Source organism: Grammomys surdaster, unplaced genomic scaffold (genome assembly GCF_004785775.1).
Source record: "Grammomys surdaster isolate TR1022 unplaced genomic scaffold, NIH_TR_1.0 125630, whole genome shotgun sequence".
NCBI classification, from domain to species: Eukaryota; Metazoa; Chordata; class Mammalia; order Rodentia; family Muridae; genus Grammomys; species Grammomys surdaster.
Genome location: NW_021620469.1, coordinates 393,590 through 409,028, shown reverse-complemented (window position 1 = coordinate 409,028; position 15,439 = coordinate 393,590). Strand labels below are relative to the sequence as shown.

Here is a 15,439-nt window from a genome sequence, read left to right as displayed (position 1 = left end):
CCATCACCACCACCACCACCATCACCACCACCACCACCACCACCATCACCATCACCACCACCCCCACTATCACCACCATCACCACCACCACCATCACCATCACCACCAGGCTCTAGTTTGATTTTTAAAAGCTATTGGAAATGACTTTTTGTTTCTTCAGGTCTTTTTGACAGGTTTGTAATTGGTTCAGTGAAAGGATGCTCATGTTTTGTTTGTTGGTTTTTCCTGCTACTTTTCTAAAAGTGTTTTTCAAATCTAAGGATCTTCTGAGAGAAGCCAGTCATGGGGGCACACACCAGTAATTCTAACACTCTGGAAGCTACAGCAGGAGGATCACCATTAGTTTGAGACCTGAGCTTCACAGTGAGATCTAGGCCAACAGGTACAGACTGGATCTCAACATTAAACGAGGCCAGTGAGGTATAGTGGTGCACTATGAAGAATCCTAGGACTTGAGCGAGAAAGTTAGACAGATCTCTGAGATGGAGCCCATCCTGGTCTACATAGCAAGTTCTAGGCTAGCTAAGGCTACAAACATGTAAATCAAACCAAACAAATTCAATAAAAACTAACAACACCTAGGTTGTGGTAAGGTCTTTAGGATTTTTTGAGAATTGCATCCTGTCATACAGAGATAGGGATGAATTGGCTGTTCCCTTTCCCATGTATTTCTCCTATTTCTCTCACTAGAAGTCAGTAAGACTTCTAGCGCCATATTGAAAAGAGTGGAGAATGGTCACCCTTGTCTCCTTTCTTACTTAAGAGGAAACTCCCATGTAGTGTAATGTTAGCTACAGGCTTGTGGTATTTAGCTCTTATTACATTGAGGTATACATTTCTACTGTCTCTAGTTCTGCAGGGGCTTTGCCATGAAGGATGTTGGACTTTGCCAAAGGCCTTTAATGTGTCTACAGATGTGGTCATGTAATATGTGTCATTAATCTATTCAGCCATTGTACTATATTCATAGGTGTGGATGTGTTGAACAAATCTTACTTCCCTATGATGAAACTAACTTTATCACAGTGTTCTTGAAATTGATTTATAATATTCTTAAGAAATTTAGTGGTTGTCAAAGAATTTGGTCTGTAGTTTTCTTTTTGTTGCTGTTGTGTCCTCTCTGGTTTGATGTACGGTGGCTTTGTAGGATGAGTGTAGTAGTGTCCCTTCCCTCTACTTTGTGGAGCAGTTTGAGAAGTGCTGGTGTTGCCTTACACTGTGTAAGACTTTGTGGGCACATTTTATTACTATTTCAACTTAGTTGCCTGTTGCATCTGCTTACGTTATTTATATCTTCTTGATTTAACTCTCGTAGGTCAAGCATATCGAGGAATGTATTAATTTTTTTCCAGATTTTCTAGGGATTGTTTTGTTTTGTTGTAATGAAAGTTAAAGTATCACCTAAGATACTCTGCATTCTATTTCAAGATATTGTAATATCCCCTTTCCATTTCCAATTTCTTAACTTAATGCTTTCTATCCATCTAGCTAGCTAGCTATCTCCATTCTCTCTTTATGACTTTATGTAGCCCAGGCTGGTCTCAGACTTACTATATAGCTGAGGATAACCCAGACCATCTGACCCCTCTACCTCCACCATAGACATGCACCACCATGACTAGTTTTAGCTGACATGGAGGGGCAAGCCCACCACTCTGCTAAGCACTCTGCAAACCAAGTGACACCTTAGCCCTTCTCTCTTTACTTTGGTTGTCTTGGCTAGGCTTTTGTCAGTCTTGCTTATCTTTAACCATCTTTTTGATTGGCTAATCCCATGTCTTGTTCCTTTACCCCCATTTCATTCATTTCTGCTCCACTACCTACTATTTTTGCTTTCAACTTGTTCTTGCTTTTCTAAGAAGTTGGGGATGAATCATTAGGTGTTTAAATTTCAGATTACACTGATTTATTTTTCTTTTTATTTTGTTAAACATCTTTTTAAAAAAACACTTATTTATGTATATAGGTGCTTTGTCTGCATGTGTATCTGCACACCAGACGACAGCATCAGATGGTTGTGAGCTGCCATATGGGTGCTAGGAATTGAACTCAGAACCTTCACAAGCGCAAGGAGTGCTCTTAACCACTGAGCCATCTCTCCAGCTCCTTGGATTATTTTTCAGATAGCGTCTCACTATGTAGCCTTGGCTGGCCTGGATCTCACTCTGTAGACCAGACTGGCTTCAAACTCACAGAACCACATGCCTCTCCCTCCCTTCCCCGAGTGCTGGAATTAAAGACGTTCACCACCACACCCAGCCTTACTCTGGGTAATTTTAATGTAAGCACTAATAGCTGTAGCTTCCTTTTAGGCCTACCTTTACAGTCTGTATCTCTTTATTAGTGAGTCGAGCCATTTACATTTAAGGTGATCACTGAGAGATGTTTACTACTTCCTGCCGCTTTGTTGGTTGCTTTTCTGGTTGTTTGTTCTTCTTCTCTGTCCCTGTTGGAAATTTGCTGGTTTACTGTGTAGGTCGTAGCTTTGTTCATCAGCTTCCAGAAATGTAGGATTTCCTCTGCTCTTCTGATTGAGGATCTTTTCCTCCTCTGTGGATAGCATTACAGTCTTATGTAAGCATCTTCTGCAGTGCTGGCTTGCTGGCCATGAACTAACTGCCTTGGATTGTGCTTTTCTTAAAGTGCTCTTACTTCACAATCAAATTTAAATGCTGGATACAATAATCTTGGTCATTAATTATTTACTTTCAGCAATTACAGTGTGCAATCTATCCTTTCTTGGCTTTTAGGGGATAGTGAGAGAGATGATGTCACTCCGTGTCTCTGTAGGCAAGTTGGTACTTTCCTATAACATTCTATTCATATTCTTTCCTTGTTTTGTTTTGTTTTTTTGACATCTTAACTAGTCCATGCCATGGAAAGTACCTTTGGCCCTGTCTATAATTCTAAACGCCTCTTGTATTTGACTGTTTTCTTTCTCTAGATCTGGGGGATTTTCTGTTATAAGTGAATTGTCTAGACAATAAAACAATAAAAATACTAAGACAGCCTAACAGCGAGGAACATGTGGAGAAAGAAAGAAGCTGAGTGTAGTTTACACCTGTAATCCTAGCACTTGGGAAGCTATGCAATCTCATGAGTTCAAGGCCAGCCTGGGATAGAGAATAGGAAATGAAAAGTAAAAAAATAAAACTAACAAGGAAAACAAAAAGATTTGCTCATAGTGACAAAACAACTATAAAACTAGATGGATAAAAACATTAAAACATATCCACTTGGGGCTATTTTTTAATATGATAAAAATGAAAATATTCCTTACAGTGTAGTGGGAAAGTAAGACAGAGCACACACACACAAAGAAGGAAAAAAGATGAAGTGTGGAAGGGGCCTTTTTCTGGATCTTTAATGAAACCTGGAGATGGAGGCTGGAGAGGTGGCTCAGCGATAGACGGTCCTTGTCAAGGACTGAGTTTGGTCCCCAGCACCACTTCAGATGGCTCACAACCACCTGTAACTCCAGCTGTAGGGGATCTGACACCCATTTCTGGCTTCCACAGTCCCTGGCATATACACAGGGCATATATGTACACCCAGGCACACACATGAAATAAATAAATCTTTATAAAAGAAAAGAAAACTGGACACTATCTGCTGTGTATCAGGGAATCCAGTTGAACTTAGGGATTCTCCCCATTTTTATGTTGGTGTTGACTGTTATGCCTGATTCGGCAGACCCCCAAGAAGGCCACCAAGGCCCCAGGATCCGATGCAAAGACAAGAGGGTTTATTTGCAAGCCGGAGTTCAGATCTCAATCTGCTGCAGGGTAGGAGAGCTATGGGGCAAGGCTTAGGGGGTGGGGAGTAATATGCCTTGGCGTCCCGTGATTGAGAAAGAGTGTATAGGGAATAGGCCAAACTGTAAGGGATGTTTCTAAATTAAAAAAGAGAATAACAGAATCAGATATTGATTTTTCCGGCTGATTGATCAGCTACAAGTGTGGATGCAATTGATTCAATTGGGAGTGTACATCTTATGGTAGTTACTTGAACTGGGTCATCCTGGTACCTGGGGGGATGGAGGACTGGAGGACCGTGACAACCGCCAGTTTCCCCATTGATTGTTCTTTAAACTGAGACTTCCCTGAACCTGGGAGGGTGGGGAACTGGAGAACTTTGACAATTCCTCTTTCATTGACCCTGTACTGCACAAGTGTCCAGCACCTCTCAGTGTCCAGCACTCCGCAGACTGTTCTTCACTTCAGTTGCTTCTCTTTGCACACCTGGGGCTTGTGCTGCTCTTGCTTAGTTTTATAGCCTGTGGGCGGGGCAGGTTATTGCAACCTCTTGAAGTTCCCCAGATTGTACTCACTGGCTAACTTGAAGATGTCTCCCAGGTGGGATGTGGGTAGCCACCACAGTACTGAGATCTGTTCAGGTGGAGGACCTGTTTTAGTACTTTCAAGACTATTAATCACCTTATGTTCTCAACCCTAGCTGCGAAGGGCAGAGAGGTGGCCCTAGAGGCTGAGTCGCACACTGTCCTCAGCCTCCGGTTATCTAACTCCCAGAGCAGGGCATATACGTTTCAGCTTGTCAACACCCATCCGTACTGTTCTGCAGAACTTCCTCCCCAGGGCTTCAGACTGTGAGGTTAGATTCAGACTCTGATGTATACCAGTTCCCTGTTACATCAGCCAGATGATTGACAGGCCCAACTGGATTAACTCTTATGTTTTGGGTAGCTTGGAATGTTAGGTCTCCATCCAGGCCAGAGGAATTGCTTTTCCCCAAGGAGCCCCATGAAGCCTTGATCAAAACTATTGTAGCATTAACAGAAAAAAACAAATTGCATTTGACATCATTTAGCCTGGCTCTTAAACCCGTTCCTTACTTGGCAGGCTGATATTTCAAGGTCAAGAATTGAGCTTTTTCCTGTCATCCCCACAGACTTGGTGGGATATTCCTTGCATATCCTATTATTTCAGCTAACTGAGCATGTCTTATTAGATGTATATCCGTGAGGCCTGCTCTCCAGCCACTCCTACTTAGGACACTTTTTGGCTCAGAGAACCCACCTCTTTTCCTTGTTCCAGCTAAGCAATCAAAGTTATTTTGGAAGAGGACAGCACCAGGAAAAGTCACATGTTCATACTTCTCCAGCATTGCTACCCTCTGAGCAGGTAGCAGACTGGCCCATTCCTCTGTGAAACACACAACCACATCCTTGAAAGTCACTGACTAATGTGGCCTGGCAGATAAAGAGACAGCTGATTGGATCTTAGACAAATGGCCTCAATAGCTTTCTGGCAAATAGAGGTAGTGTATACTATACTATAGGTGGTTTTCACAGCCAAACCTTTGAGCCTCATGATATTTAATTTTTACTTTAGAAGTAAAGGCTTCTGGGGATGTACCTCAGTGACAAAGCTTTAAGTACATACCCTGGTTGGATTGCCAGCGTTTCAAGGAGAGAGAGAGAGAAAGAGAGAGAAAGAGAGAGAAAGAGAGAGAAAGAGAGAGAGAGAGAGAGAGAGAGAGAGAGAGAGAGAGAGATCAAAACAAAGGAGGGAAAAGAGAGGAAGAAGGAAGGGAGAGAGGAAGAAGAAAAAGAAAGAATGCTTTTATGTTCCTGAGCCACAGGTCTGATCTGAAATCTGTCATATTTCTGATGGCCTTCTATAATGTCATATTTCTAGAGCCCTTCATAGTCTACATTATAGCAACACCTTTGTACTTCATTCTGAAGGAAGGAAGCTGCACGCACATACTGCCCGTTGTTTGTTCTGAGTCAGCCTTCAATTTAGATGTCATGGAAAGGGCATCGCAGGAGGAATGTGACCTTAGTGTGTGTGAGTCCTCCCCTGCCTCAAGGGAAGAAGAGACAGTATGGAGCAGAGCTCCGCCATCATCAACCCTGTGACCAGAGCAGCAAGACTGACCCTTGAAATGAGAGGCTGCCTTTATTACAGTCCACCTGAAGATGACATAGAAGTCAGATCTTTAGATGCCAATCAATTGCCAAATTCCCAAATAGACTGCCAAATTTCTGAATTAAGCCAAGAATAAAGATTCAATTCCTGGTTTGGGCCTGTGTCTCAGAGGCAGCACAGGGCAGTTATATTTCCATTAACATGTGCATTATGAACCTGTAGGAAGAATTCTTACAGTCATAAGATTGGGGCCATAAAAACTAAAAAAAAAAAACTACATATTAATATTGCTGCAAGCTGGGATAGTCATGCTAGTTTGACTTTTGGATGGGCCTCAGGAGGACACTATGACAAGTTACTATGGACTGAGGAGTTCGTTAGAAGAAGTTTGTGGCCGGGCGGTGGTGGCGCTCGCCTTTAATCCCAGCACTTTGGAGGCAGAGGCAGGTGGATTTCTGAGTTCGAGGCCAGCCTGGTCTACAGAGTGAGTTCCAGGACAGTCAGAGCTACACAGAGGAACCCTGCCTCGAAAAACCAAAAAAAAAAAAAAAAGACTAGAAGAAGTTTGTGAACAGAGAGATGAATGGACAACACCATTCCAGGGGCTCCAAGGAGAGCCCAGGCCCCAGCACCAGACAGACACCACGTGCCTTCTTTTTATACTTTTCACCTGGAAGAAGATACACTGCAAGAACCTGCAGCCAGGCCCGTGATTTGTCGCAGGAGGCAGGGAAGGGGGCAGGGAACAGAATGTGGCACTGCTCTGATAGACACTCAGTAGACTCATGTCCCTAATTTCCTTGTCAGTGATATTCACTTGATATCTCAAGCTCAAGATTGGGTTACAAAATTTATAACAGGCCAGCCAGGGCTACATGAGAAAAAACTCTGTCTCAAGAATTGTGTGTGTGTGTGTGTGTGTGTGTGTGTATGACTTGGGAAAATGTCATAATGAAACCCATTATAATGCATAATTAAGATATACTCATAAAAAGCATTTTAGAGGACTGGAGAAATGGCTTCCCAGTTAGGAGTATATCCTATTCTTATACAGGAAACAAATTAATTTCATAACTCCAATGACAGGGAGCTCACAAAAGCCTGTAACATCTCTGACCTCCAAGGGCCACTGCACTTCTATGTACATACCTAATCCCGTGAATACACATACACACAAGTAAAAATTTTAAAAATATTTCTTAAATGGAAAAATAACTCAAAAGCAAACAGACTAACCCTACAACGGGGGCTGGGAATGTAGCTCAATGACAGAATGTTCGAGCCCTGATGTTCCAACCTCAGCACTGTACATAAAGGTATGGAAATAAGTACATTGAAAATGTACTCATGACTTGCGGTCTGGGCCCAAGCATAGAGCAGGTCACAGGCGGCAGCTCCGTACCCAACCCCAGAAAACTGAGAGAAAGAGGGACTTCCAGGAGCTTTAACTCAGGGAGCATCCCAGGTAAAAATGAATCACCCGTGATGTCTGCTGTTAGAAGTTCTAATCCAGATGCTGGCCTCCGAACTTATACTACTCAGACCTTTGAAGGGCTATTGACAAGAACATCAAACAGCTAGAGATTGACATCACTAATCTGAAGAAATCTCTCGTTTCGCTGTCTGAAGAGACCTCCTAAAATCGCAAAGATCCTTATTGGACTTGATTTACTCTAGTACAATAGAAAAGGCTGTATACAGCTCTTGACTGTGTACAACCCTCAAAGAAGAAGGTTGCCTTTGTATAGACAAGACAAGGAGGGTTAAAGAGAGCATGAAATAGTGAAGGCCCTAAGAAAAATCAGAGAGAGAAAGAGACAGATGAATGATGGTACAAGAATTGGTTTGCAGCCTCTCCAAGGTTGTCAACCCTATTTCCTTCCATCTTGGGACCATTATTTGGGTTCTGTTTGCTTTTTTCTGCTGGTCCCTGGCTCTCAAATAGGCTGACTAACTCTGTGATACAACAGATAAATAATTTTGGTAGCAAAACCTACTCAGATACATTATCATAAGTTAGCTATGGAGGACCACGAGACTCAAGATGAGGTTGTTACTTTATACAGGGTGTTCCCAAAACTCATCTCCACCCAACCTAAAAGAGGGTACTTCTACCCCTAGACCAGGCAGAGAGGGGCCACCCAGAACCCCCTCTGACAGGCAATCTGAATCCCTGCTTAGGCTGTGAGGCTAAGCACTGCAAGGGAATATAAATAAAAGATAAAAATATCTATCTGGGTTCCCTGAGGGACAAGCCTGACTGCATAGGGGTTGATGTCAAAAGTATCCCCTCTCCAGGAAAAAGACATCGGGATGGGTATGGCCCTCATGCCTCACTGGACAACGACAGGGGGACGGGAACCATTACAAGGTCCCCTTCAAATACTGGAGGTCAGGCCTCTATCCCTGCCTTTGCAAGTTTAGAATTGCCACAGCCTTTCTGTACTTAGAGAAGGGAGGAGATGTCAGGGGCAGCCCTGCTTACACACTGAAGGCCTAAAATCAGCCATAGGCCTAAAATCAGCAATAGGCCTGTCATACATGTATACTAACACCAAGTCTTGGGTCTCAGTGGAAAAACATTGAAACAGATGGCTATAAGCTAATGTCAACAGGCAGCTTTTGTGGAAATTTATAAGCCTTAATAGTCATAGACCTTGTAAATAGGTAGCCTGGGCAGACAATACCAACTTAGATAAGGACAAGCGAGTCATAGGCAGAGTCATAGTGACTTGTCCCCTGAACCTTCACCCAGCCGATACCTGGTTCTGAAGATATCTGTATTCCCCCTGAACACCCACACTCCAGTGTCATTCCCTTCCCCACATCCTGCCTTTCTGTGTTTATAAACCCTGTGTGAATTAATTACGATTTGAGAAAAAAATTATAAAATTAGATACTTTCTGTAAACTATAGATTAGACATTGTATAGCTGTCAGCCCAAGAATGCTTTCTTTTGTATTTCTCAATGCTGTCTCTTTGTAAGTCTTTGCATTTTCTTTTAATTGTTCACATTTTCCAAAAAGCCAATACATTATTCCAATTGAATAGAAATAAAAAAAAAGAAAAAAAAAAGAAAATGTACTCATAATACTTATCCTGGAACTACAGGTGCAGCCCAATACTAGAGCGTGTGCTTGGCTTGCCCCACAGTGGTTGTGACAGCATCAAACCAACCACTGAGAGACAAATATGTTTTCTCTCATTTGTGTTTCCTAAATTTCATATAAATACATAAAACACACATGTATATGTATGTATGTAATATATATGTGTATGTATATAGAAGAAAAACTGTCTATCAGGACAAAAAGAATCAACATAAGGAATGAGAAGCATGGGGAAACAAGGGGGAGTGTGCCTAATGTATAATATACACACACATGAAGCTTAAACTTCAAATAATGACGACAACAAGCCTGTGACTCAAAACTGTTTTTTTCTTTCAGGATGACTTTGGGAATCTTTGCAAATTGTATATTCTGCTTGAAAGTCAAGTACTTACCTCGTCAGGAGAAGAAAAAGCTGCAAACTGATATTAAGGAAAATGGTGGAAAATTTTCCTTTTTATTAAACCCTCAGGTATTTCCAAATCTCACCAGTTACTTTCTGAGTAATAGGATGTGTTCAGGGAACACTGCTTATGGCTAGAGAGTAAGCAGAGAAGACTTTGCAGGAGACAGTGTGAGAAGGCTGGAGACACTGAGACATGGCTCCCTTGGGGAGAGGCCAGAAGAAGCAGAGGATGCCAGAGCCCAGCCCAGCCCAGACTGTTCTACTCTGGGCGTTTTGTAACATTGTCTCTGCCTTGTGAACCTGATCTTTAGGGCTTAGCCATAGATGTAAATAGAATCTCAGAACAGCGCCAGTTCTCAAAAGAGAAAAGTCATATTGTACCTATTTGCAAAAGGCACACTATCACTGGCCAGTAGGTCAGCTGGGCTCACAGCTGTGGGCAGAAGTGTAGTGTGAACTAATCTTCTCTGGTAGCTTATGTCATAAGAGCTGAAGGAAGCTATTGCTTCTCAAGAGAATTGCAGCTCAAAACATTTAGATACAGAGTTTCACATGTGGATGTAATCTTGAAAAATGTTAAAACAATGTCCTCTTTTATTAAAAAAAAAAAAAAAGGCAACATTGAAGTCTAAAGGCATTATGTCCCAGATTATCTGACCCTGTCCTTAGTTTTTCCTTCTGTTGATAGGTCTGGTCCTGGCCACCTCTCCCTGGGTCCATCCCAGGCATTAGCCACAGTGAGCCTATTCTGAGAGACAAGGTCAACTCCAGCAGGGTACCATAAAGGGAATGTCCCCATTCACCTCCAGTTCAGGCAGAGCAGTACATGCTGCCATCACCTGGGAGACTTCCTGGCCTCACCATATTCATGGGTGGATAAATAATAAATAATCCACTTAAAAGTAATAAGTAAGTTGCCTTCTGGGTAGTGAGTTGCCCATGGTCTCTAGTGCTCAGAAAACTCTTATATACTGTGTATGAGACTTTTGGACTCCCTCCTCCTCCTCCTCCTCCTCTTCCTCCTCCTCCTCCTCCTCCTCCTCTTCCTCCTCTTCTTCCTCCTCCTCCTCTTCCTCCTCCTCCTCCTCTTCCTCCTCCTCCTCCTTTCCCTCCTCATCCACCTTCTCCTCCTCTTCTTCCTCTTCTTCTTCCTCTTCCTCCTCTTCATCTTCTTCCTCTTCTTTTTTCTCCTCCTCTTCTTCCTTTTCCTCCTCCTCCTCTTCTTCTTGCCAGTGTATATAAATGTTTAAAATGTACAAAGGAGACACAAAGGCACATGTCTACAATCCCAGCACTTGGAAGGCTGAGGCCAGAGGATTAAGTTCTAGACCAGGCTGGGCTACATAGTGAGAATGCAATAAAATGTAACAATACGTAAGCATCTGTATGTATGTGTATATATATGGAATGAACTTAAAGATAAGCTTTTTAAGTGGAAAAGCAAGCTCAAATAGTAATAGAGAAATACCTGTTGTCTGTGAAGAAGAGCTCTAGAAAGATCTATGAGGAGCAGATCACAGTAGCACCTCTGGAGGAGGGCACTGGGAGCAGTAGGCAGGGAGGATTAGCAAATACCGATTACTGCTTTATAAATGCTTATAACATGCATGCACTCTTTAGTCACACTGTAAAAATGGAGGCTGGGGTGTTGGCTCAGTGAGTAAAGTGCTGGCCACACCATCGTGAAGACCTGAGTTTGGACCCTCAGAACTCATTTAAATGAAGAAACATGGTCTGTAATCCCTGAGCCCCCACAGTGAAACAGGAGGTAGAAACAGAGGGATCTCTGGAACCTCTTGTAATGTCTGTGGCAAGTGACAAAGAGACCCTATCTCAAACAAGGTAGATGGTGAAGACTGACACCCACTGTTGTCCTCTGACTTCCTCATGCACAGTGTGGCTTCTGTGCCACATTCACACAGACGAACAAACACATCACATACATGCATACCGTGTGTGCATCCCCAGTTTTTGAAAAACTAAATAGAACTACAAAGTAACAAAATAATTGCCTTTTATACCTGCCTCCCTTGACATGTGTACATGATGTGTACATGATACTGTTCACAGCATGGAGAACTTGGAAGCAGCCTGTGATATAGACCACCCAGATGCGTAGTCTAATTGCTGTGGTTTAGGGCAGGGGATTAGCTCAGGAGTAGAGTGCTTCCCTAGCAGGTCACAGCCCTAGGTCTGATTTAAAACTTGGAGAAACGGATGGGACAGCCTGTTTTGTTTTGGTTTTGGTTTTGTTTGGTTGGTTGGTTGGTTTTTGTTTTTCTAGAACTGTAAATTATAATATTTTTCAAAAATCTAGAAAAATTACTATGAACTACCTTAAAATAAGACCTATCAGGGTACAGATTCAAATGTTGTTCTTAAATTTTGCTTTTACTGCTGTGTGATAGACTTGCTGTTTGTCCGTAGTGCACACATGTCATCATAGACAGTGCTGATGTCCTGAGTCGGTATCATCTGAACTCCATCCAAAAGAATGATGTCCAGATTGCAAACCCAGCATTCATACAGGACTCTGTCAGGCAGAGGAGACTCCTGGATGTGAAGAATTATGATCCTATGTCTCTGGCTATGACAGCATCTTCAGCTGAGAAGAGCAGTTCTGGTGAGTGCGTCCTGCCAAGCACCTATGTCATACATGCTGTGGTAGACATTTTGACATGTCAGAGGTGTTACAGGGAAAAATGTACAGAAATACCATAAATTAATTATGTTTCATTTTACCTGAGAAACAAAGTCCTGAGGGACAACAGGCCAACTTAGTAACAGATCGAGAGTTTTCTACTCTGGTCAGACTTAAAATGACTAGTAAACCCTGATGGTTTCATAGTATTTGATGTACAATTTTGAAAAATATTACATTTTAGTTTATTTACTTTGCTTACGTGTGTGAATGCATGTCCCATGGTACACTTGTGGAGGTCAGAGGTCAACCTTGGGTATCATCCTGTAGAATGCTGTCCACCTCCTTTCCAATAGGGCCTCTCAGCGGCATGGAGCTCACTAGTTAGCCTGAGATGGCCGTCAGAAGAGCCCCACCTCCCCAGCACTGGGATTACAAGATTGCCCAGCCAAACTCACCTTTGTACTTGGGTGCTACAAATGGAACTCAGACCCTCATGCCTGCAAAGCAAATGCTTTACTAGCTGAGCAGCCCCAGCCTCCGGGTATAATTGTAACTAGGAATAGAATAATGCTTGATTTTTTTTAAAAAAGTTATTACTGGGCTGGTAAGATGGTGCAGGAGATCCACTGGAGCCTAGGAGTCCATGGCCATCTTGGACAACATGCTGAAACTCTCAATTAAAAAAAAAAATACCAAAAAGCCAACAAAACAGAACAGATCCGCGGCTGAGAGTGTAGCTCCGCAACAGAACGTTTATCCAGAATGCATAAGGTCCTGAGTTTGAGTCCCCAGAACACTGAAGGGGAGGGGAATTATATAGCAAATATCTATATTTAAGAATCATAACAAGCCTGGCTGTGTTGGCACACACCTTTAGTCCTAGTACTTGGGAGGGGAGACAGGCAAATCTCTGGGTTCCAGGCTAGCCTGGTCTACACAGTGAGTTCTAGGGCAGCCAGAGATATACAGAGAAAACCTGTCTTGAAAAACAAACAAAAAATAGCAATTAGTTTAACAATAATTAATTATAAGCCTTTGAATAGTCAGCAAGGTCTCCTTTTAATTCTAGAAGTGCAAACAGAAGACCTGCCTTCGGACAACACCCCAGAGAAGGAAAACAGCAAAGTCATTGAGTAAGCGGAATACCTTCATAGCTTCAACCATAGTATTAAAACTGCAAATGATGCCAAGGGTGGGTGGGATGCTTGCCTGTAAGCCGGCACTTGGGAGGCTGAGGCAGGGCTAAATCTCACTAAAACCAAACCAAACAAGTAAAGGACAGGTTGGGCTTCTTTATATTGTAAAAGGACTTGACATAGCCCAGAAAGTACTGATGCCATTGCTAGGAGCCAGAGCCTCTACCAAGCACAGTGACCAGAGAAGATGGCAGTGTCTCTGCATCTGTCCTGCCCTCGACTCCCTGTGCACCCAAGGTTCTGGGCATGAGCGCTTCGGAATCACAAAGAAGAGGGTGGAGATTTCCTTGATGATCCCTTACTGAATGCACAAGTTAAATGATCACACTCCACCCACAAATATGTAAAATCAGAAAATAATAGTTGATAAGTTAGTTATGCAGAAGATGAATCCAGCTCATTCTCACAGTTGTTTTTGAATACCTAAAGAGGCACCAGGGACTCATGTACATAAGAAATGAGGGGGTCTCTTGGAAGGTTCTATATGGTCTAAAGTTCCATTTCAATCATAAATGTTTAATTATACAAATTTCAGGATTTCTGCAGAGAATGTTGAAATTCCTCCCTTTCTTCGAGACTTTGAAGTTGTGAAATATAACATCTTGGAAAAAGTAAGAATCTGATTTCTACTTAGAGAAAAGAAACTGAATGATTTCTGAAAGCATGTCCTTTTTGGTGATTTTATTGATTTTTTTTTTTTGGAAAATTGTTCATATTCTGAATATTATATATCCTGTAGCACGAGTTGGTTTACCATTCAGAAAATGTTTCTTTAAATTTTTGCCTAGTGTGGTGGCTCATGCCTATTGTCCCAGCATTTAAGAGTTCAAGCCAGAGGGTTCTGAGTTCAGGGACAACCCTAGCTATACAACATAACCCCTTCTCAACTAATACCCAAAAGCTGAGTGAATTTTAACAGAAGAAAAACAAGTTTTTAGTGTTTTTTATTGTTTTTTTTATTTATTTATTATATGTAAGTACACTGTAGCTGTCTTCAGACACCCATATGAGGGCATCAGATCTCATTGCAGATGGTTGTGAGCCACCATGTGGTTGCTGGGATTTGAACTCATGATCTCTAGAAGAACAGTCAGTGCTCTTAACCACTGAGCCATCTCACCAGCCCATTTTTAGTGTTCTTAATGAAAGTAATTCATGCTCATAATATAATTGAGGTTTTTTTTTGGGGGGGGAGGGTTGGGTTTGTTTGTTTTGTTTTGTTTTGTTTTGTTTTGTTTTGTTTTGTTTTGTTTTGTTTTGTTTTTGAGACAGGATCTCATGTATCCCAGGCTAGCCTCCAACTTTCTACTAGTGGAAAATGACTTTGAACTCCTGATCCTCCTGCCTCTGCCTCCCAGATGCTGGGATTGCAGTGTGTACACCCAGTTTATGCAGCACTTGGGATCAGAGCTTCAGATGCTAAGCAAGCTCCAATCCAGCCACTCATGACACATATTTAACAATATAAATGTCAATATGGCTTTAGAGATGAACCTCTACCCTGTCATTTACAGTTTCTCATATTTGGTCAGGATAGAGTGACACCAAATATTTATGCTATGTTGAACTGTTCCTTTTACATTAAAGGGAAACTGGAAATTTTACTGGACAGTCATACAAATTAAAATCAACATTTGTCTTTGAAGTGGTGTCCCATTTATATTTCTAGATGTTTAACTAAAATATAAATGTTAAAGGGTATTTCCCTTTATAATAAGAAAAATGTGAAAAGCATCGCTTCAGCATATCAGCAGCCTTTTCTGTTGTGGAGTGTGGCTTGTCTCCATAGCTCTGCTTTTCAAGTGTACCCTGTATTGCAGGTGGGAGTGGACCAAGGCCCCGAGACTGTGGTGGTGGAGCTTCAGAGCTGCCGGGACCCTGGGAGCTGCCCCTTTGTGATAGCAGCACACTTCCTCCTGGCTGATCAAAAGGTAACGAAGAGTCCCCTCTTCTATCTTTCCCTCCTCCTCCTCTTCCTCCTCCATTTTGTCCTTCTTCTCTTCCATCGTTTCTTCTTTCTCTTCCATCCTTCCCCCTCCTCCATCTTTTCATCCTTTATTCCTTTTTTCCTCTTTTTTTTTAATGAGACAGGGGGTGGGTCTCATGCTGTATTCCAGGCTGCCTCAAACATGACAGTCTTCCACCATAGGCCACCCTAGTATTACAATTACTGGCATGAGCCACACACTTAC

General features: G+C 42.2%; 1 protein-coding gene across 1 annotated transcript in view; it reads left to right on the top strand.

The window, feature by feature from the left end:
• Window positions 1-15,439, top strand: part of Parp4 (poly(ADP-ribose) polymerase family member 4) — a 90,911-nt gene that overhangs the window by 6,894 nt on the left and 68,578 nt on the right. The window contains exons 2-6 of the mRNA XM_028787390.1: window positions 9,341-9,473; window positions 11,835-12,030; window positions 13,121-13,184; window positions 13,783-13,858; window positions 15,068-15,178. Of these exons, the coding sequence (XP_028643223.1) occupies window positions 9,342-9,473; window positions 11,835-12,030; window positions 13,121-13,184; window positions 13,783-13,858; window positions 15,068-15,178 (579 nt within the window). The 5' untranslated portion in view covers window position 9,341. The remainder of the gene's footprint in view (window positions 1-9,340; window positions 9,474-11,834; window positions 12,031-13,120; window positions 13,185-13,782; window positions 13,859-15,067; window positions 15,179-15,439) is intronic.